Source organism: Melozone crissalis, unplaced genomic scaffold (assembly GCF_028551555.1).
Source record: "Melozone crissalis strain CALT ecotype California unplaced genomic scaffold, PUWL_Pcris_2 ptg000042l_1, whole genome shotgun sequence".
Taxonomy (NCBI): Eukaryota; Metazoa; Chordata; class Aves; order Passeriformes; family Passerellidae; genus Melozone; species Melozone crissalis.
The window spans coordinates 63,167,530-63,190,219 of record NW_026535820.1 but is presented as its reverse complement, the minus strand read 5'-3'; the positions used below and the strand labels follow the sequence as shown (position 1 = coordinate 63,190,219).

Sequence of the window (22,690 nt, the reverse complement as noted above, 5' to 3'; positions counted from 1 at the left end):
TCTGAATTACACCACGTAGGAGCACTGCAGTGGAACACTGCTGTGTCGGCACACTGCTCATCACTAACCTCTTCTTTGCCTTGTCCAAAAAGGACAGCAGATGCTGAAAGCTGTGTGTCCTAGATTTAATCACTGGGGACTATTGATCTGTAGACTTAACATAAGTTTTGCCTGAGCTTTCACTAATATTTTTTTCTCCCCCCCCGTCTTTCTCACAGCAGTCAGAATTAATCAACCACCTGTTGCTGTTGCTTCACCCAAAGTGCAAGAAGTTTCCTTGCCTACAACTTCTACCTTCATCGATGGCAGTCGTATGTACTGGACCATCCTGTGCTTATATCCTACATTTTTAATATACAGTTACAACATTATTGTTTGTCAATTTCAAGTGAAATTTCTTATTCTCACTCTTCTCAGAAGTTCCCTGTATAATGATTTATTTTGGGAATATGTGTCCAGTTATAAATGATTTTAATAAATTAAAAAATTATAAAACGCAACCTTGCACGTGGAGATTGAGATGCAGTGTCTCAGAGACTGCTGCATCCAGACAGCAGCTACTCTTACAGCTTCTTCCTGTTCTGCCCAGAGAGTCTCTGTGCCAGTACAGCTGGGGCCATAGCAGAGACCTGTCAGATAGGGTGTGATGAGATGTTGTAACTATATTCATAATTAATGAGGGCAGACAAGTCAGAAAGTGTAGAATATGAGGCTGATTTATTTTTTTTTAATTCATGTATGTGAAGAATTGTGTGGATAAATCGTACCAAAGGTAACTTGGTATGACTCTGTGGTTAATGAGGCTTGTTCAATTATACTTGTAGAGACAATTGTAGAAAACCAGTTAGGGATGAATGTATGAATTACTTAAATATTCATTCCAGCAATTGCTACAAGAACTGTTGTGTTTTTCTTTAATGAATGTAGAAAGCATAGATGATGTGAAGATAGTGAGTTACCACTGGGAGGAAATTAAAGGTCCTCTGAGAGAGCAGAAGGCATCTGCTGACACACCTGTCTTGCACTTGTCTAACCTTGTTCCTGGAAACTACACCTTCAGGTACCTGCATGATTATTTTCTTGGGGGCTTATCTGTGATATCAGCTAAATTTTCATTTTTTCTGTGCTCATCTGTATCTCCTCAAACAAAAGAATTTTTCTTCTGCATGCTGTTACTCTTCATTTTGCTCAGTGGAGAAACATATGGAGTGGTTTTATCAAAAAATGCTTGCAGTGATCCTTTATGACTAAAAATTACAGAAAGGAAAGTATCATAAATTAATTATGTCCCCACTTCCAGCAGTAACAACTGTGACAGACTAATTTTTTTTCCTAGCCTAGAAGTTGGCTAGTGGTGTGAATGAAACTATGAGTCAGGCTGTGAAAGTCATCCTCTGAAGGGTGGTGGTAGACAGAATAATATTGGCAAACTGGTCCTCACAAGACATTGTTATGTGCTGATTTTACTAAGAGTCATTCTGTTCTTTATAAAAGCATTTGCCTTGCTGCTGGTTTCCTCCATTTATGCATTGTTGAAGCTGGGGGCTGCCCAGATAGTGGGAGGAATGTTTGTGGTTCAAGGTGCTTTAGTAAAAATCAGCCCTTTTTCTGAACTGTTTAACTTAAAGCTCAGTCTCTACAGAGGCAGACTTCCCACTGACCCAGCTTGGGTTCTTTGGCTGTCAGTGGGTTGCCTGTCAGTCAATATATTATCTACAATCAGCAGATTGGCTTACATATACTTTAACTGTGGTGCTTCACATAAGTTCCACCCAAAGTTTTACAGCTTCTGCTTCTTAATTCTGTATTTTTTACTGTAATTGTTCCATATCGGACAGTAGCAGAAATGAGTGTTAATTTTTTTCCGTGTTGAATGGGCAGAGTCTGGCTTACAAGCAATGCTTGTAAGTGTGTTCCAAACCATAGGGAATTCAGAAGTCAGTTGTTGCATCTCTGCAACTTTCAGGGAGGCTGACTAATGTGAACAAAAAGTCCAGTGCCCTTGATACACATGGATGTGCACTCATTGCAAAATGTATGGGTTCCCTACTGTCTGAGGTAATGAGCACTAGTTTTGTTCCTGCTCAGGTTCCCTTCCATGTATGTCAGCTGTATGTCAGCTGTATGCAATTTTCATAACAGAGGTGGATTACAGATTAATTGGTCACCTTTGGAGTGCCTGCAGTAGTCTCATTTTAAGATTATTTTGTGCTTCTGAGAGGCAGTAATGTCTGAGGTTTTTAAAACCCTGTACATTTTTAGTTTTGTAACTTGACATTGATATTAATTAAAATTAGTAATGATGTGCCTCAAAAAAATTAGAAGTAAGGATCTGCTACTGTTCTATAAGCAGAGCTTCTGAACATCCAGAGTAGTTTTAGATGTTTCTCTGTACTGTTTCACTATAGGTGATGAATAAAATCGTTGGTTTTTACTGAGTACATTTCTAAAAGATTTTGTAGTGAATGTGAAGTTGCTATTGACAGCAGGTATAGGGATTCAGAATATCTAGTTTTGTTTTTTGGATTTTTTTTTTGTGAAAGGTTGAAAGTTGGCTTCGTAAAGTTTTCTGAATTTCTTTCTTGCCTTAGCTGAGGGATATGTGTGTCTGAAGCAGAAGTTCATATAATATAATCAGTGGTTTTTGTTTAGGTGGTGTTTGAAAAAGTGCCAGAAAAAGATTAATACTTCCATTTGGCAGAAGTTCATCTTAACAGATTCTGTTTTTCCTGTTGTAGACTCACAGTGATTGATTCAGATGGAGCAGCCAACTCCACCATTGCATCTCTGACTGTCAACAAGCCAGTGGATTACCCACCTATTGCTAATGCAGGACCGAATCAGGCTGTCACTTTGCCCCAGAACTTCATCACACTGAATGGAAACCAGAGCAGTGATGACCATGAAATTGTCAGCTATGAGTGGTCACTTAGTCCCAAAAGCAAAGGCAAGGTTGTAGCAATGCAGGTATGTGTATTTCTCCTTTCATAGCATTGAAAAGCTCTTTTATCTTTGCCTCTAACATGGGCAAACACATATCTAAGTACCTGCTCAGAAGCACTGAAATACCTAGAGTTATGTTATTTTTTTGTTTTTCTCTCACATGTATTCAGCTCTTATTTTAGATACTACTTTTAACTACTTTTAATTCCTTTTCATTTTTTTTTTAATTATTTGGGGCCAAATGAACTTGCTTGTTCTCTGGTGGTTTGTAAAGACTTCAAGATCACATTGTCTGTCTTTGAACCCTAGAAGCTGTTTCACAGACTCCCATCTTTTGAGGCTCTGGGCAGGCTGAAAACTGGTTGTAGGAGAATGTGGGGATGGTCACAGTTTTCTTGTAACACTTTCTCCTGGAGAGAGTAGAACTCAAATAGAAGCTTCATTTTCTGAGTGAAAGATGATAGGGCCTTTTGGCAATGTTTATGCAGCCATGCTCTGTGGTGGATTTCTATCCTCACTAAAACATGGGTTTCCAGTGAAGCCTTACAGAATTTATTCTCGTATTTTCATGACTGTTTCTGTTGTTGTTGTTTTGTTTTTGGTTTTTTTTTGTTTGTTTTTTTTTTTTTAATCTGAGAAGTTAATAAATATTTTCATTGGACTTGCATTTGGTAAATTGGAGATTCTTACAGCTCTGTAGGCGGTTGAGATAATTAATATAATGAATCCAGCTGAAACTCAGGAGCCATTTTTTATGACACTTGATTTCTGACATGTTGGCAAATGCTTTAGACCTTCAGAACTTAAAAGAGATCACTGTAGATCTATTCAGGAAAGAAGTAATATTATTAATGCAAGACTACAGTGTAGAGGAAATTAAAAATTATGGAAGGACTTACAGCATGATGACTTTTTCTGATCGTTCATAAGGACAAAAACTTTCCAAAAGCACCAAACAAACTGAACTTGTAGTTTTTGAGAGCTGTTCAATCTCAGAGCAACCTTTCTGAAGGAAGGGAATGACTGCTCGAATGATCCAATGGATTCAGTGGGTATTTAATGTGGAAATGCAAGTGCATGTTACAGTTTCTTTTCAACAGACTAGTAATCTTTGTCATGTGCCTGAAGCTGAGGATCACAGAATCATAGAATGGTTTGGGTTGGAAGGGACATTGAAGATCACCTTGTTCCAACACCTTGCCATGGGCAGGGATGTCACTCACTAGACAAGATTGTTCAGTGTCCCATCCAGTTTGGCCTTAAACAGTTCCAGTGATGGAGTATCCACAGCTTCTCTGGGCAACCTGTGCCGGTGCTTCACCATCTTCTGAGTAAATAATTTCTTCTAATATCTAATATAAGCCTGCCCTCTTTTACTTTGAAACTATTCCCTCTTCTCTTGTCACCATCTGCCCATATAAAAAGTCCCTCTCCCTCCTTTTATAAGCCCTCTTTAGGTACTGGAAGACTGTAGTGAGTTCTCTCCAGAGCCTTCATTTCTCCAGACTGAACAACCCCAACTTTCTCAGCCTTTTTTTGGAGAGGTACTCCAGCCCTCTGACCCATCTTCATGGCCCTTCTTTTGACCACGCCAGAGGATGCTGGTCTGTGGTGTTTTAAATGGTATCCACTGTTAGAGTGCAATGTAGCAAGTACCTCTGCTGGTTAGTAATTGTTTGTCAAGTCTCTGTTCTTATTGTCATCTTTATCCAAAAGAAAAAAAGAAAGCCAAATCTATTTGCATTATGATTTGGTATTCCTCATGTGAGAGATGCCATAAATGTTCATTTTTTTAGCAAAAGGACCTATAACTGGGCCCAGTCATTTTATGACTTCTGTAGGTATCAGCAAATGCTGCTGGAAGAGTAAACTCAGAACAGAGTTGTCTTGTTTAATGTGGGGGGTTTTTCCATAACCCTATTTGTCTGGGTTCAAGTTAAGCTTGGTTTTGCATTTAACAGTTTTTATAAGTACTAAAGTATGTCATTATATTTGGTTTTAAAATATCCCTAAGGAAATGGAATAAGCTGTAGGAATTTTCATCAATGTTTAATTTCCTAATTGAGAATGGTAGTGTTCCATGTGTTTCACAGTTATTATTGTGGAGATGTGATCTCTGCAGTGGTTATACCAACAGAAGAAAATAGGATTTATTGCCTATAGATATTTCTCTGGGTTGGTAGGAAGAGTTGGAATAGTGAACACATTACTTCTGTCTGTGTCCCAAATTTTAAGCCTCCTCTTTATCTGCAAGGTGCATAACTCCTTGCTCAAACACTGTATTTATGACTTTAAGCATTTCTTTCTCCTTACATTTCTCTGTAAGACCTTTCATTACCCACAAGCATTTCTGTTTAATCTGGTGCCCTGTCCTTGCCGATGCTGCGAAGGGAGTGCGGACGCCATACCTGCAGCTCTCTGCAATGCAGGAGGGAGATTACACCTTCCAGCTGACTGTGACAGACTCTGCACACCAGCGCTCCACGGCCGAGGTGACGCTGATCGTGCAGCCTGGTAAGTCAGTGCAGGCATGGCTGGCAGCCTCAGGGCTGGCCCAGCCTGCTGCCTTGGCTCCAACACCTCCTCTCCTCGCATTGTTCCACTGATATGGCAGCCCCAGTGCCTGGTACCCCTGCAACAAGGACTTGTCCACCTCCCTTTTCTGTCAAAGCAGGCAGTTAAGTGTAGAATCAAATGTAGAATCAAACAAAATCCAGGTGGTGATCCTGAGGGCACACACCAGCCTGGTTATGTAAGGCAACAGAGGTCTGTTTGAATCTGCTTCTAAAACCCAAATTGTAGCTCTTGAGTTTAGTATCCTACAGAGTGTGTTTTGAAAGCTGCTCAGAGTATCAATCAGTGCTTTGTTCAGTTTTCTTATTGTTTTGCAATTCTCCTGCAAGAGTCCGTGTGTGATTTGAATTCACTTAAACAAATTGCCTTGTGTTTCCAAGGAAGAAGTGTCGACCATGGACTTTTTGAAAGCTGCATCTTTCACATGTTTATTTAGGTTTCGGAGCCAAATGATGAATAAGCCAAAATGATCTGGGCCTCATGTGATCTTTTTAATTCCTTTTTTTTTCACAGTATGTTTGCCTTTTACATCCACAGTAGCCTTTTCTGCCCCTGTGCAGGTCTCACATTCCACCATGGGGAAATGTTTTATCTTCCTGTTACTGCTTAATATACCTCCTTTGTAGATTATCCCTTCTGGGGCAACTTTACAGCAGTCATTCACTGCAGAAACAAGAACATGAATTGGAGGTGTGGTGTGTGGTGGTGCCTTTTAGAACCCATTGTAGGGTGGAGTTAGAAAGATGCTATTGCTGAAGTCAGGCTCAAGGGTAAATGAATATGCAGGAAAATGATATCATTGCCAGTTTTACCATGTCACAAAAGCAGAGGCTGAAAACAGAGTAGCAGGTGATGTTTCTGTTCTAAATTCTCGAAGGCTCTCAATTGGTAGTAACTTAGTGGCCTTGAGCAGCAGAGAGAAGGGGTCAGTATCTTCTCTGATGGCAAAGAATCAATTTTGTGTGGGAGGTTTTGAAAGGGGTGGACTGGTAGAACCAGGAGAATACCCCTCATGTTTTATGACATTTTATATAATGCATTGAGCATGCAGCAAGATTTTTGGGAGTGTCACTGCACCTTCAGATAGGTCTATGAAAAAGGGAAGTACTTGCTGTGGGATTTGGGATCCTGCTTGCTATGGGATTTGGCTTGTTGCAGAGCAGACCTCCCACCTGCTGGCTTGTGCATATCATACTTGTGGTTTTTTACTTTTGAGCCAATATATCAAATTTTTATTAAAATACCCTATGTAAAATCTGATTGGCAAGCATTGCCAGTGACTACCTCAAAAATGTCATACACTAAATGCTAATTTTGCAGAAAATAACAGTCCTCCAGTAGCAGTGGCTGGCCCTGACAAGGAGTTGACCTTCCCAGTAGAAAGTACTACACTGGATGGAAGCAAAAGCCAAGATGACCAAGGCATTGTCTTCTATCACTGGGAAAATATCAGGTATCGAAAGATTTTACTAATCCTCAGTAAAACAGAGAACAAAGTGAAAATGATTGAGTCTAGAGCCTCTTATCCAATCATGTTGAATGATGAATCATGAATTATGTTTGAAAATTGTTTTCAGGACAATCCCACTTGGGTAAGTAATAGTGTAAGAAATAGCAATTTTCAGCGGAACTTGAAAAGCTCAGACACTCTCTGCCTATGTTTTGCAATGTTTCATTTTGAGGCCTACTTTTATAAAATTAAGAGAAAATGACAGGAACTTCTGTGTCTCCTGTTAAAAAGCAAGTAGCAGGTTTGGGTTGCATCCTGTAATATACAAAGTTTTTCCATTTGTGCTCAGAACTAGGGTATCTCAGTCACTTGTTTATTGAAAATAAAGTGTCAGTCACATTACCTTGAACTTCCAGTAATGGGTGACTAAATCACTCTTAAATGATAATTGAAAATATTTTACAAAAGCCTATAACTCTATGTTTATGTGCAAACCTAACTGATCCTTAATGAAAGGGCAAGGTATTTTAGCTCCTGCAGCTGTTGTACCTGGTACAGGAACAGTTATGCTGGCAGACAGTACGGGTTGTGAGTGGCTCTTAGAGCAATATCATTTGCATGAAATAGCAAATAGTAGTTATTAGTTATAGTTCTGTTTTCATGCTCTGATGAATAGAACCCCGTGGTGAGGCTGAACTTCTGGGAGGTGTTTTCTACTCTTCTGATAGGTGGGGATGTGTGCTTGGGTGCTTTGAATGTCTTGAGAAAAGGTATTAATGAATTCTCTAAACTAAACTCATGTCTCAAATAGTTCTTTAGCCATCAGTGCTTACAGCAGTAGTAGAACTATAACACACAAAAACAAAAGCCTGAGCAATTCTGCTGAAGTCACAGTTTGGGTGGCTGGGCACAATTATTTTTGTGAGATGTTTTGTTTCAGTGGGCCAAGCTCTGTACAGATGGAAAACACTGACAAGGCAATAGCTACTGTGACTGGCCTCCAGGTTGGCACCTATCACTTCAGGCTGACTGTGAAAGACCAGCAGGGCTTGAGCAGTGCATCTGTGCTCTCCATTACTGTGAAGGAAGGTAAGCCTGGCTGCTGCCTCTTAGGGCATGGTGGGCAACTGGACACTTCATTCAGTCACTGGTGGAATGGGAAGGAAATCAGAACAGAAAGGGGTAACATATTTGGTGTTATATTTCAAATGTGTTTAAGAAAACTGCTCTTTTGTAGTGAAGTAGTATTAATTAATTTCCTTTGAAGAATTAATTTCCTTTGTTGCAAGCTGTTTCGATATTCAGTATATGCAAAATTAGTTATAATAAACATGCTCCAAAATAGTATTTTTTTACAATTGTATGTCTGTATCATTAAGAAGATACGTTTTTATTTTATCTTTGAAATTAAGCTTTGATCAGAAAAGCAGTTTTACTGTGAATTTTAAAGTAACATCCAAGAAGTGACATCTCAGTGAACAAAGTTCCACTTAAAAATTTAATATTAAAAGACGTGGATTGTTTGTCTTGGTTTGGTTTTTTTATTTTTTTTGGTGGTGTGTTCTTATGGTGGGTTTGTTTTTGTTGGGGTAGGTTTTTTTTTTAATTATACAGAGAATTAGTTGCTGTAGTGTGGGGTGTTTATTTTGTGGGTTTTTTTCCCAACATGCATGCTGTAGAAGAGGCTTTAGGATAATCACAGTATGATAGAGTGGTTTGGGTTTGGAGGGACCTTGAAAATTATCTTCCTCCAAACCTCCTGCCATAGGTTGGGACACCTTCCACTAGACTGGGTAGCTCAAAGCCCCATGCAGTCTGGCCTTGGACACTTCCAGGGATGTGTTGACTTCAGCAAGCCCAGGATGCAGTTGGCTTTCTGGACTGCAAGTGCACATTGCTGGGTCACGCTGAGCTTCTTGTCAGTCAACACCCCAAGTTCTTCTCTTCAAGGATTAGAGGCATTATGCTGACTACTCCCAATCCAGTCTCTGCCCAATTTATACTTGGGATTGGCATTGCTGTGACCCATGTGCATCTTGGAGAAGAAGCTGGACTTTGTTTTACTCATGAGCAACATTGCTTGAACTATTTCAGAGTTTCAGTTAGTGTTCAGTTAGAAGTATATGGCAACAGCTCTGCCCTAATGTGTCCATGGTCTTGTTTGTGCTGTGAAGTGTAGCCACATTAAGTTCTACCTACAGATACGGGTTTGATATTAAAAATACACAGTTTTCCAATAACCAAGCTTAGTCAACTGATTTTACTTGGAAGTGGCACAGCCCTGTGCTGTTAACAGACAATGCCCTTGAGATCTGCCCAGGATTGAATTATTTATGTCCAACTATTTGTGTACAGTGAGATATTTCACTCAGCCCCACAGCTTCCTTGAGCCCTAGCTTACCAGTTGTGTTCTGAAAAAAATCAGTGATATCTAGTTTCTGAAAAGAGAACATGTTCATCCTTCTTTGGCTTTTTTACACCATATGTCCAATGCATGACTTAGTTTTACTGCTAGTGGTGAGAAAAAAAATTTGGGAATTAGACTTACTTTTAAGTTTCCTGATTGCGTTTTGCCTACATACAGGCATGTTGAAGATACAAGGTCTTGCACAAGCTTCTATTGGGTAATAAGTGATTTTCCAGATGAAAAGGTCCCAGCATGGTGATCTCATGCTGTGCTGTGTTTCTAAGTAGGCAGAAAATCTTTTTGCTTGACTGAGAAGATCTGATGCTTAAGTTATTGTGAGACTATAAATAGAATATCCCACAATGCTTTTTGAAAAAGATCTTTCTGCTCAAGTGCAATATGCTCAGAGCCACATTTTGTATGCCCACTCATCCTTTCCCTGTAGCTTTGATTTGAGGTTCTGTTGTTATTGTCTGTAATCATCAGGTCAAGAATTGCAGTGTGGGTGTATTGGCAATGGCATGTCACATGTTTTGAAAGCAAATCCTTCTCCACTATTTTTATGGCTAGAAAACAACAGTCCACCCCGGGCACATGCTGGTGGGAAGCATGTTCTAGTGCTTCCAAACAACTCTGTCACCTTGGATGGCTCAGGGTCTGCTGATGACCAGGGCATTGTGTCATATTTGTGGATTCGGGATGGTCAAAGCCCAGCAGCTGGGGTAAGTTTCTTGAAGGTTGTAACGTAATTTGGCTTTTGTTGTGCACGTGACTGCAGCAGGGAGAGCAGGTGTGACCCAGAAGGTGCTGTCAGGTGTGCTGCCTGCTTCTGGTTTGTCTCTCCTGCTCTCTGTAATGCTGTAGTTCAAGAGGCTGGTGATATTTTCAGTACAACTAGAGAATATAGTAATTAAGGACTGCAGCAATGCAGAGTAATTGGTGATAGTATGAAGCTAATGTGTTTGAGGGAAAAATAAAATCTGAAATCCAGATATTCCAAAGGAGGAAGGGTCTGAGAGAGCAAGTACCAATAAAGTTTGAGGAATCCTGCCTGGTAGCATGCAAGGTAAAGTTTAAGGTAAAAATAGTGTTGGGCATTACATGTATAGGCACCTTCCCTGGCAGACTATTAGCCTGGGGCATTATGGCAGGGGATTCTGCTCCCTGAGTGGGGCAAACAGCAGAAATACCTGAGGAAAAACTTCAGTTAGTGTCAGCTAATAAAACTGGGATAATTTTTTTCCCTATTTGCAAAAAGTTTTCTGGACAGCTCTTTGGTCTCAGGAAGATCAGCAAGATCAGTAAATCAGCAAGTACTGGGAGAGGAGAAGAAGCAAAGCCTTAAAAAAACTTCTAGAAGCAATTCACAGGAGGCTGTATGAATTGAAGAGGTTTAGCTTAAATATAGCTGGTAGAGTTGATAGTTAAAAATGCATGAACTCCAAGGAGAAGAAATTAGGAGTTAAGGAAGCAGAACTAAGGAAACCCAATTAAAATTGAGAAATAATAATGTAACTGTCTTGGATTTTGAAGAAGTTGAGTTCTTCAGATTGTCAGCTGTTCTCTCTTTGGGTGTTTTTAGTGAAAATATCCACAGTGAGCAGACCCTGAAATTTGGTCGCTTCCAAATTTCATTACTCTGCTACAAACTGTGAGTAGGTCACATTGTCCCAAAAGTCAAAGCAAGAGCACACAGCATCATACCAGATAGCTGACTTGATAATGAAAACTGCAAATGAAATCTTTCTCCGAGAGTGTAACTATTCTGGACCTTGTTTTTGCAGGATGTGATCCATGGCTCAGACCACGAGGCAGTACTGCAGCTAACTAACCTTGTGGAAGGAACCTATATTTTCCACTTGAAGGTGACAGATGCTAAAGGAGACTCAGATGTTGATTCAGCAACTGTTGAAGTGCGGCCTGGTATGATAATTAAAAGGTCATCGACATGTTGTGAATACCACATCTTTGTTCTTCTCTTCACTTATTTGTTCAGATGTTGATGAGAATCTCTCAAGTTAAAACATAGAGCAAACAGGTCTCTCTCTTTCTGCCTTCTTACCCTTCTGTGACTAGGCCCAAGTGTGTTAAAAGGTGACATAAGGATTCTTAACTGCTACAGTTGCCACAGTTAGGACCATAAATAAATAAAAATTATACTTACTAGTTAATATTTTCATTAGGCTTTTGTTGCTTCTCATTAATTGTAGGTTGTTTCTTTTTCTGGTTGTTAATTTGTTTGGTCAATAGAAAGAGATGGGAGATGACCATTGAATTTAAGTACAAATGATGCTGTTTGATGGTTGAAAGTGTGGCTTTGTTTGTTTTACTCCTTTCATCCTGAAAGACCAAAAAATTCCTCAAATAATTTCAGGGGTTTATAATTGCAGGTGAAATAGCTACAGGATGGAAGTTGAAGTCTCAGGAATAGAGTCTGAAATCTTGGGTCTGTCAGAGAGACCTTATTTATCTTCTGGGCAATGATAATGTAGTCATAGTAATTGGATTCTGATTCTCATGAGATATCTGTGAAGTTTGTTTTGTTTGCAAGGCACTCTAGAAGTTCAAGCACCATATAACAGAAAACTCAGTTTGTAAGGGTAGGCAGGGTAAACATACCTGATATTTCTCAAATTTACCATCCTCATTTAGACTTGTTCACTGTCTTGCATGCTACAATACAAGTCCATCTTTGGCTCCCTTTTCCTGAGTTGTCAGCAGTAGATTATTAGCAGGGAACTTGGTAATTTGACTCATCTAGTGCTTACCTCTGACTTTAAGAAGGCAGCATTTAGGAGAGCAGAAGTTGCTCTTCTGCACAGAAATGTGTAAATGCTGGAAGTGCACCCTGAAGTACTTTATTTATGTTGATAAGATGGGTTACTATCTTAGGACCCACCAGGTTTGTTTCATAGATAATGTGACAAAATAAGCTGAGTACTTCTCTAAGAACAGAGTTGGCTTATCAGTGATGGGGTCTTATGCAGAAAACTATAGTGTTAATAAATACTTTCAAGTACTGCATGTTGGTCCTGAAATACTTGCCAGGCTCTGAAGGAATAGCATGTTCTTCTTCTGTCAGATCCCAAAAGGAATGGTCTGGTGGAGCTGATCCTGCAGGTTGGAGTGGGACAGCTAAGTGAGCAGCAGAAGGACACTCTGGTGAGACAGTTGGCTGTGCTGCTGAATGTTTTGGATTCAGATATCAAAGTTCAGAAGATACAAGCCTACTCGGATATAAGGTACAAAGATGTCCTGTTGTGCCAGAAAGACTTGTGATTTACTTTGCCTCTCTCACTGCTCATAATTAGTTGCAAAATAATCTTTCCTAAGATGACAAAAAATGCTATACTTCTCAACAGAATATACTGTAAAAGGTGAATTTCTTGGTAGAAGGTAGAAAATTGATGAAGTAAACTCTGTAGAGTGTTTTGTTTAAAAAAAAAAACCCATTTCTTCTGTACAAATTTTTTCTTTTTCCTTTAAAGAAAGTGCTTGCATATTTCAGTGTCTTTGTTCCATACAGTGCTGCTGTTTTTTCCAAATGTTGGATGGAGTGAGATAAACAGACTTTCTCACAGTGAAGCATTTATTGTATTTCAAAATAATGTTCCAGCTCTGTTTAATCAAACCTATTTTATTTCCCCTTTTTTTTCTACTTCTTCTCCATGGTTTTGATATTCTTAATATTTTATAAACATTTTCCCAGGTAACTGGCGATGAAAATCCATTTTTTTCACAGAAAACTCCACAGTGGATTCTCTTAAATGTGGTATTTTACCGTGAAGAAGAAATAGTCCCTGCACTTGGTGTAGAATGCTAGAGATGGCTATGTGTACCTTGAGAAACTTCTCAGCATGATTGGTAGAACCTATTTACATGAGTTAGCTTTAAATTACTTGTTGTCAACCACTTTGTAATTTAAAACCCATTTTGATGTTTGTTTAGCTTTTGGGGAGCTTCTTAAAATTTAAAACCACAGTGTGGAAAGTCTATCATTTATACCTATGGTATTTTTTATCACAGCTTTTCAAATTAAATTGTTCAAATTCAAATTAAAACGTTCCCTGAAGTGTCTGATACAGGGTGAGATCAACACCACCCAACTTACAAGTTGTGGATGACAGGGCAGGAGGGCTTCCACATTAAGTTCTCTAGATCCCTTGCTTCTGAGCTTTTTCTCCTATTAAATTCAGTTTCCTAAATTTAGTGAAATTGCTTCAGAGTGTTTTGTGACAGGCTTTATATGACAGTGGAGAAAGCAAATGTATACATACTTAAAGCAAAGGTCAGGAAGACCAAGGAGGGAATTATATTTGCTGTTATCGTTCTCTATCGTCTGTAAAACTGAGAATCCCAAGAACTGCTGGTGTTCCCAGCTCAGAATGAAGATCAGTTCAGGGCTCCACAGACAAAGTTCCCTAATCTTTATCAGTAGTGATGTTGGCTTTCCAGAAGCAAAAAAGCCTAAATGCGATATGCCTTTATACTTTATTGCTAAATGCATGGCAGAAGTGGTCTGTGACAGCAGTCCTGACCTTAGCTGTGCTTTCTGCAGCACTGCAGTTGTGTTCTACGTGCAGAATGGGCATCCTTCCACGGTGATCAAGGCATCAGATGTCTCACGGACTCTGCACGTGCAGCTTTTGAAACAGAAGGCTGACTTCCTGCTTTTTAAAGTCCTGCGAGTGGACACGGCTGGTATGTTTTGATTGTGCTTGCCCATCTCAGAACTTTGCAGACATTTGGCTAACAGCACCTGGAAACACTGCATGAAGTCTTTCTGGCTGCCATCTGGTGTCTGGGCTTGGTAGCTTTACAAAAGATGATGTTGAGGACAATACTTAAAATGCTTCATGATTTGTGGTAGGTAGACTGGTGTCAGTCACTCTTAAAAGATGCCATCTGTATCAGCAGGCACATCTTAATCTGGTCTGCATTAGGAAGGCCTGTGGAATGAGGATAAAAATACCTTAAAGGTATAGGATAATGAGGATATGAGCATAAAAATACCTTTTCTTACAAGATGTGCAAAACTTAATATAGCTATAAAGTAGATATGTTTCATGTCAATGCTTCCTTCAGGGCTTTTACAGTAAACAGGCTTGTAATCTAACTTGTTCTTGTCTGCCTGTATTAGGCAAAATGGATGATAGCTGTGTTACCACCTGGTCTTCTAATCTTTGCAATATACACAGGCCACTGGGGTTTCCTATAATGAACTCTTTATTTTGCCCCAAAAGATGCTTGAACTTCTAAACTTATTTTAAACTACACTAGTAATGTCAACCCTTTATGATCCTTAGGTATTACAGACATAACTTCTCCATAATTTAAAATCAGGACACAACAATTCAAGTACAAACAAAGTAAGCAAGCTCTGGTGATAAAATAGTCACTGATTGTGCAGTAAATTCTGTCTTTATTTACTGGGTAAAAAGGTTGTTGTTCTATTATAAATATACTCTGATTACATTCTTTCTTCACACAGCCAGCAGTCTGCTAGACTGTAGATCTGTTTGACATATAACCCCAAAGGAAGGGGAGTTTCAAAACATATCACAGTGTTATGAGCCAGATGCTTTGCCACCAATCTAGTCTAACATTAAGAGGAGGTATGAAAAGTTGTCTATTTACACAACAGACCCTGTGTTTGGTTCTGTTCTTAGCCTGTCTTTTGAAATGCTCTGGACATGGGCACTGTGACCCCATAACAAAGCGCTGCATTTGCTACCAGCTGTGGATGGAAAACTTGATTCATCGTTATCTCAGTGATGGAGAGAGTAATTGTGGTGAGTTTGGGTGTTGTGGGATGTCTTTCACGAGTAACTTGTTGTCATGTGAGACTGTTGATTATTTGTTCTCAGAATGGGGAATACTTAAGAGGTAGATGCTGAGGGGAGATGTGTTTTCCAGCCCAACAATACCTTTCTATAGAAAGATATTTGAATAATTTCTTGAAATGATATCTTGACAGTAGTAGCTTAAATTTTGAAGAGAATCACTATTTGAATAAATAATGTGAAAACTTGGTAATGAGAGGGAGATTTTGCAACAATTTGGGGCCAGTTGGAGGATTTGTTGAATAACATGGGCATTGCAAAGCTTTTGGGTACCACTGTTGCAAAGCTGGAAAAGAGGCAATTATTTCAATTTCTCTGACTGGGTGATTGATGCTTCTGTGCCAGAATATGATCTGATCTAAGCAGAGAAGACATCAGTCTTCCAGACTGACCAATACTGACCTTTAGAACCTGATAACACTGACAACTGTGAGTATACATGTTGGAGTTCAAATTGCACATCTCTCTATATCCTGTCCTGTTTACCTGGATTTATAAATATAAATGTGGAACTAGAAGGATCTACATCTAATCAGCTCCTCTTATGAAGCACTACTAAAGTGCCAGACCCAAAGCACCTCTTTTTATTTTAGTTAGGGAATGATAACTGAGGTGATAACCATAACCCTTTGCAGGACTGTCAGTTCCCACACAGACTTCAGATATCTTGAGGTGGTGAAAGTGATTTTAGAGTATCTGATATCTAATAGTATATATAATGTGCACTTCTAATCTTAAAGCTTAAAGATTTTTAGGGATTCATCTAAGAATATGTTGGTGCCGAGTTTTCCTACATTCCTGTTGTCACTCCCCATTCCTCAGGATTGGTTATTTTAATGGAGTTGTATTAGAAGTTATTATATTCATATGACCTTACAAAGCACTGTTGTGTTTCTTTTTTCAGAGTGGAGTATACTCTATGTGACTGTATCTGTTTTTATTTTCATTGTGGTCATGGTAGGGCTTGCCTGGTTCTGCATCTGCTGCTGTAAAAGGTACATGATTTGTGTTTCTTTTTGGTGGGGTACACACAAAAATTGCACACAACTGCCACGTTTTAGTCCAGTCCATAGCACTAAACCACTGATCTCATTTTGGACATGTGAGGAGCTTCCTGTAGCTGTTTCTGTAGACACATCCTTCTTTTGAAAAAAGGAGTATCCATTTGTGTGTCTGTGCTCTTCTGCATTATAAAAACCAAAAAGTTGATGTTGCAATATCCTTCATATTAAGTGATAATTGATGTTAAAATGCTGAGAGTATACTGAAGATCTTCAGTCTCCTACTGAGCCCTGCAGGTACTCCATGCTAAAAAAACAAAAAGCGCACCCTGAAGGTCATTGATGTGGGAATGTTCTAGGCTATGGGAAAGGATCTGCTCCCAATCTGTTTTATGCTTTGGACAAGAAGGATGGGTGCCCAGGCTACATGTGGCTTACAGGCAAGGAGTACTCTAGTGATCTCAGTCATGCAGACTTCTTGCTTCCTCTTTCCTTAAACAGGAACATTCATACTACTGAATGTTGTTTCCCTCCCTGCCTCCCCTCCAGTCTTTCCTAGTGAGCTGATAACAAATTCTCTTTCAAGTGACAAGCCCCTGCAAATTCTGTCGCTAGAGCAAGTGTTTTTGCTGCAGCTCAAACAGCTCAGCAAATAGATAGCTTGTTCAGGTGTTAGCAAAAATAAAATGCTGTCATAATCTTTCTGGGTTTTCATCTTTTTCTAGGGTGTCTTTGCAATATGTAAAGGATGTGTAGGAGTTGATACCAATTTTATTTTTTATGGTTGAAGGAACAGCACTGTAAATAGAAAACTTTAAATAGTAAAGTATGTCCCATTCCACTCCCACAGTGTAGGGTGGAGCCTCACAGGCTTGTGTATATTGGATGATTATTTGAGGGATTTTTTTTTAAGTTCAGCTGCTTCTGTCTTTTGCCCTCATATGGCTTGTGCCTGAGAGTGAGGGCTGGTTGATACAGATCCATGTGAAAAAGAGGAGGGAATTACAGCATGGGACAGAATGTCAAGAGATTCCCTTTGCCTTGTGGAAACCACATGAAAAAGACAGTGTAGACTCAAGATTTGGCTGGAGATTTGGAGTTTTTAAAAGCTTTGAGTTGTCAGATGAATTCTACAGAAGATCATGGAGGGGAGGCCAAGGCTGGCTGTTGCTGTAATGCTGGCTGAGCAGTAAGGTAGCTTCTCCACTGTGAACTGTGGGGCACATGAATATTTATCTACTATGTTTGTAGTTGCTATGCTGAAATTGAACAAACTGTGGCTTAGGAGAGCAAATCAATCTGCCTTGCTTTCTTCATCTTTTTATATCAGTGAAAATTAGCTGTACTGTCTTGTCCATATTGTACAACTGCCTTACTCAGGTTTAAACTAGCAATATTTTTAAGTGGAGATGAGAAAATACAATGACATTCTGTATATTGGTGTATGCATATGAAAAGGAAGCAGGGGGCAGATTTATGTGTGTACATGAGAATTAAATGTCTTTTTGGTTACTATCTTTCTAGCCGCAGGAGGACAAAGATAAGAAAGAAAACAAAATATACCATCCTAGATAACATAGATGAACAGGAGAGGATGGAGCTGCGGCCCAAATATGGTAAGTGCTGTATGGCAGCCCGGGAGCTCACCCACCAGGTGAGCAGCCAGTGTATCTATATTGATACCTGTAGCCAGGAGGAGTCCAGAAGCAGGCCTACAAGTTTGGGAATGGCAGAGACAAACAGACAGTGAAGTGGCTGGGGGAGAATCAGTTAATTCCTTTAATAAAGCCTTGGGCTCAGCTTCTGTTCTGAGCTTCAGAGTTTATCTTAATGTAGAAAATTCAAATGCCTCACAGATTTTCTCCATGTAAGCCTTCCTCCTCAGCACATGCTTTAATTTGGAGCTGGTTTTGTGGCTGCACAGCAGTTCCCTCCTGACCCATCAGTGCTCTGTTGGACATCAGTAGATTTCAGCTGCTGTTTACATGTCTTTTAATTTACCTGACTTTCTGTTTTTAGCAAGGGAAATGTTGGAATCCAAGGAACCAAATCATTCAGAGAAATTGCTGTCCTAGACAAACAGAGATAATGTTTCTGTAGAAATCTTGACCTTTCATTGCCACTCATGTTAATATGGTCATTGAGTGGACAGATTGATTCCAGATTCAAGATATTAATAATATATTGGGTGTGTACTAAGATAATCTAGTTGTTCAACTACATTTAAATTTAAATACTTACATTCACATTTCAGAGCTGTAAACTGGTGGGCCTGCAATGAAGTCATAAAAGTATCTGAAATGGTATATGATACTTCTAAAGTCAGTTTTTGTATTTGTGTGTGCTGTTACATTGCACTTCAGGGAATGTTTTCACTTACCTTTCATATCACAGCAGGCAAGAACATGGTAATATGCTACTAAAAATCCAAGCCTTTCTAATGAGTTTGTTTTGCTTTTTTATTGTCAGGTATAAAACACAGAAGTACAGAACACAACTCCAGTCTGATGGTCTCTGAGTCAGAGTTTGACAGTGATCAGGACACTATCTTCAGCAGAGAAAAGATTGAAAGAGAGAATTCTAGAACACTTATAAATGGGTCCGTCAGAAATGGAGTTTCCTTCAACTACAGCTCCAAAGACAGATAATTGAATGAGGGTAAAAGCACAGAACACACTGGTGTGACACATCTGAAACATGTTGGCCCACTTCTGTTTTTCCAGAACCAAAATCTTCCTAAAATATCAACTAATTGCAGATTAAAGGCTAAATTTTTAGCACAGGTAGGGGAAGGCAGAAGGAGGGAGAAAGGATTAGATGGTCAGCTAACTCCTCTTGTCACCATTATAGGAACAAGAAAAAGCACATCTTATTTCTTGCATGTTCTGTGCTGAATGTTTGAACTTCAGAAGGCCTTTTTTTGTGTATCACTGCTACAAAACTAGCCAGGGCTGTTCTGCTACAAACTATGGTAACTAACAACGGCATACAGATTCATATGTGCTCCTAATGCTCTCTATGAGAAGTGGTGTGATTTACAACAGCAAAAGCCAATATAGATGAAGTTCCTTACAATTATAGAGAGCAATATGTGGCCACAGGCTCCATCTTAATTTTTAGTTTCGGATGGAAACACAAAGGGCATTTTTAGTGCATTGTCTTTATCCATCTGTATTTTGGGACTTCTTTTTCTACAATAGTGTTCATTGGGTAGGGTAGTGTTTATTGGGTGAAAACATTCTTGTTTTCAGAGAAAGTTAAAAACTGGAGCAGTTGCACTGGATCAGCTGTAATGTAACATGGTACATCCTGTATGTGTCCTGTAGGATGCAATGTTCCCTGTATTCACATAGGAGGTGTGATGTCTGCAGGGAAATCCAGCCTTAGGTTGCTTCTGTAGTGATCAAATTGCTTTAACTCTGCCATGTCCATCCAGGAAACTGTAGCAGGAAGGACTTGGTGTGATGCACCTTGAGAAGCATTTTGAGCATCCCAAACAATCTTTTCAGATCACTTTGAGGAGCTCTGGACCTTTTAAGACAGAGTGCTCAGCTGAGGTGAGTTTTCATCTGTCAGCATCAAGTGCCCAATTAAAGGATGTGCTGGGCACTCGTGCAGTGAAATGTTTGTGGCAAATACCCTGTGTGGAGCAGGAGGTTCATTGTACTTTCATTGTTGTGGTAATTGGTATTGAGCAATGTTTTAGCTTGAACATGAGATTGTTTGACTTTTTTCTCTCTGGCTATTGAGTGACTGGATGTATTGGCCTAAAGAGATCCTTTTTGGACTTTGGCAAGGGTAGGTGTATTGCAGATGTGATATTCTTGTTCACAGTCTGGGTAATTTCTTCACAGTCTGCTTGTTAGGCTTTGAAATCATGCCCCCAGTACTGCTTTTGAAATCCCTAACTGAAGACCTGACTTTTATACACAGGCCTCACTTGTGGGAGCATCTGTATCGGTGGTGCTGTTTAGCCATGACATCAGCTTCTCCTGGGGGTGCTCTAGTGATGTACTGAAGTCTAGGGCTGCGGTGGAGGAAGATATGTTTTGATGGAGAAAGCATTCCTCTGGGAGCATTTTTGAAGAGGTTTTTAATGCTTTGGGGGTTTGTTTTGTTGTTTTGGTTTTTTTTAATCCAGTGGTAGAGAACCTGTTATCAGAGGATGGAGCAGTATAGAGATCAAGAGGAGAAGTTAGAAGGGTCAGGGAGAGTACATAGCCCATTTTCATCATGAGGAATAATGTAGTTGAGGATTTTGGGGCTTTCTCCATCCTTTCTTTGAAGTCTGACACAGAGTAGCTGTGGCTTCTATGCTTCTCTTGTTAATGGACTTGGGCAACACTCAGAACTGTCTAGGCTGGAAGAAATCAGTGGTCAGAAGGTGCAGCAACATAGCATGCTCATCACTTGTTTCATACTTTTGATTATCAAGTGCAGTCAGCAACAGTCCCTAAGGCTACTAATTCAGCACTGAGGAGTATTTACCCTATGTCCAGCCCTGCATTTTTCTGGAGATCTTTGTGTGGCTGCAGGAGTCATTGTGGTGGGAGAGGCTGTGAAGAGCTAAAAAGGGCTAATACAGGTGTTGTCTATGTTTTTCCCATAAGGAGTGCAGTAGGAAGGTATGATTTGCTTTATTCAGAAACCAAGTTTCAGTTCTGTGTATGGGGGGTTTTGGCTATTTCTTGAAACAAATCTACTTTATCACACTCTCCCTCTTCTTGAGAGTGTGAGTGTGTATGTGTATATATATTTTTAAATATCTTGGTCAACAGAAGCAAGGTCAGCTTCTGATGTCTTTCAGTTCCTGCTCCAGATGTGTTAACATAATAAAAGCAGTGTTCATTTTAAAGCATTCCTGAAAAAACCTAAAGCCCACTCAAAACAGTAATTTATTTCTGTCCTTTGAAATCCAAATGTTGGGCTTAATCCATTATGAACAACTAAACAGAATGTTCTAGCAGGAATTATTCTCTTGAAAACATGCATTTTTAAACAAGGAAATAAGTTGCCTAAATAATTTCAAGTTTGTACGTGCTGTGCTGCCATTGATGCTTCTGCTAAATACTGTCTCCAGTGTGCCTTTATCTGTAAGCTTACCTTCTAGGACGTGCCAGTGCAGTCTGCAGCATCTGTCAGTTTTGTGAAATTAGTGACTTACGTTTTTTGGGTTATTTTATGTTTTTAAAGCCAGTGCTGAAACCTAGGATGTTCTTCTTTAAAGGTATTAAAATATCTTAAAAAAAAACCAACAAACAAACAAACATACAAACTCCACCAAAATGAAGAATTGTTTCTCTAGTAAAACAACTCCAGGAATCATAAACCTGCATTCCTTAATGCTGCAGAATTTCCTCCAGGACTATTCCCCTGCCCACTGATGCACACTGGTGGGCCCAGATCCTTTGGATCTCTGGTAAGTTCATGGGCCATGAGAACATATGCATGATTTGGCTAAGTGTTTCTCACTCTAACAAATAAGAAATACTTAGATCAGTTTCTCATTATAAAAGACCCTAGCAAGTGGAAGTTGCTTGGTAAATTAAGTTCTCTGATGATACTTTAACGTCTTTGTTGCTAGCAGTATTTTAGCTGTGTTTTCAAAGTTGAATATAGTTTAAATTTTTCAGCTGCTTCTGATTCTAGTTATTCCACCTGCTTGGAAGAAGTTATTCCTCTTACCATAAGAGCAGGCTTGCTTTTAATATGTGGCACTTGCACAGAAGCTGAAAGCAATAATTTCTGGCTCTGTGAATTTGTGGTATCACGTTTGTGTCACTTGGGCAAGCATGTTTGTGTCAGGAATTTAGGAGGGACTATAGCAAGCCTTGTATCTTGATTCAGTATAATTGTTACTTCTAGAACTACTACTTTCTTGCCGAGTGTCAGTTCATACCTTGAATGAAGGGTCAGAAAACTGGCTGTAATGCAAACACAATGGCAGAATTTGGATTCTAACCCTTTGTTTCAGGTTATTATAGATTCCAAGCAGGTTCTCAGTCCTCATGTTTACTTCTGCACACTGTTTTCCTTCACATACAGAAAGAGTACTGGCAGCTGATTTGTAAAATTCCCAAAAGACTCATCTGCACTGAAAAGCAGAGGAGACCAGATAGAGCTTGTCTTTTGTGGCTCCGAGTCTACTGAAAATAAAGAATAATTCAGTTTGGCACTGCTAAGATACTGCCTCTTGTTGAAGGCAGGCAGTGCCTCATTGCCTTGAAGTGTAAGCACTGGATTTTCATTTGCATCTTGATTTTACACGCACAAAGGATTCTCCAGCTATGTAAAAGGACTGCCTTTGTTTGCATTTTGGAAGAAAACTTCCCAAGTATTAAACAGGTTCAGTATCCAATTGTAGTATTCCATGCAGTACATACACAGCATGAAACTGCCATGGCTGTGAACAGGTAATTGTCTTGTGGATTTTATTTTCCTAACTAGAATCATACTGCAGTATGGAAGAAAG

General features: G+C 39.5%; 1 protein-coding gene across 2 annotated transcripts in view; it reads left to right on the top strand.

The window, feature by feature from the left end:
* KIAA0319 (KIAA0319 ortholog) overlaps positions 1-21,929 on the top strand; it is a 54,407-nt gene extending 32,478 nt beyond the window's left edge. For both annotated transcript variants that reach the window (XM_054284904.1, XM_054284905.1), the window contains exons 8-21: positions 219-311; positions 928-1,060; positions 2,739-2,967; positions 5,334-5,457; positions 6,838-6,970; positions 7,908-8,056; positions 9,945-10,096; positions 11,159-11,297; positions 12,457-12,616; positions 13,933-14,075; positions 15,044-15,166; positions 16,122-16,212; positions 17,743-17,834; positions 18,688-21,929. In XM_054284904.1, coding sequence (XP_054140879.1) covers positions 219-311; positions 928-1,060; positions 2,739-2,967; positions 5,334-5,457; positions 6,838-6,970; positions 7,908-8,056; positions 9,945-10,096; positions 11,159-11,297; positions 12,457-12,616; positions 13,933-14,075; positions 15,044-15,166; positions 16,122-16,212; positions 17,743-17,834; positions 18,688-18,866 — 1,940 coding nt within the window. In that variant the 3' untranslated portion in view covers positions 18,867-21,929. The remainder of the gene's footprint in view (positions 1-218; positions 312-927; positions 1,061-2,738; positions 2,968-5,333; positions 5,458-6,837; positions 6,971-7,907; positions 8,057-9,944; positions 10,097-11,158; positions 11,298-12,456; positions 12,617-13,932; positions 14,076-15,043; positions 15,167-16,121; positions 16,213-17,742; positions 17,835-18,687) is intronic.
* Positions 21,930-22,690: the final 761 nt, after the last annotated feature.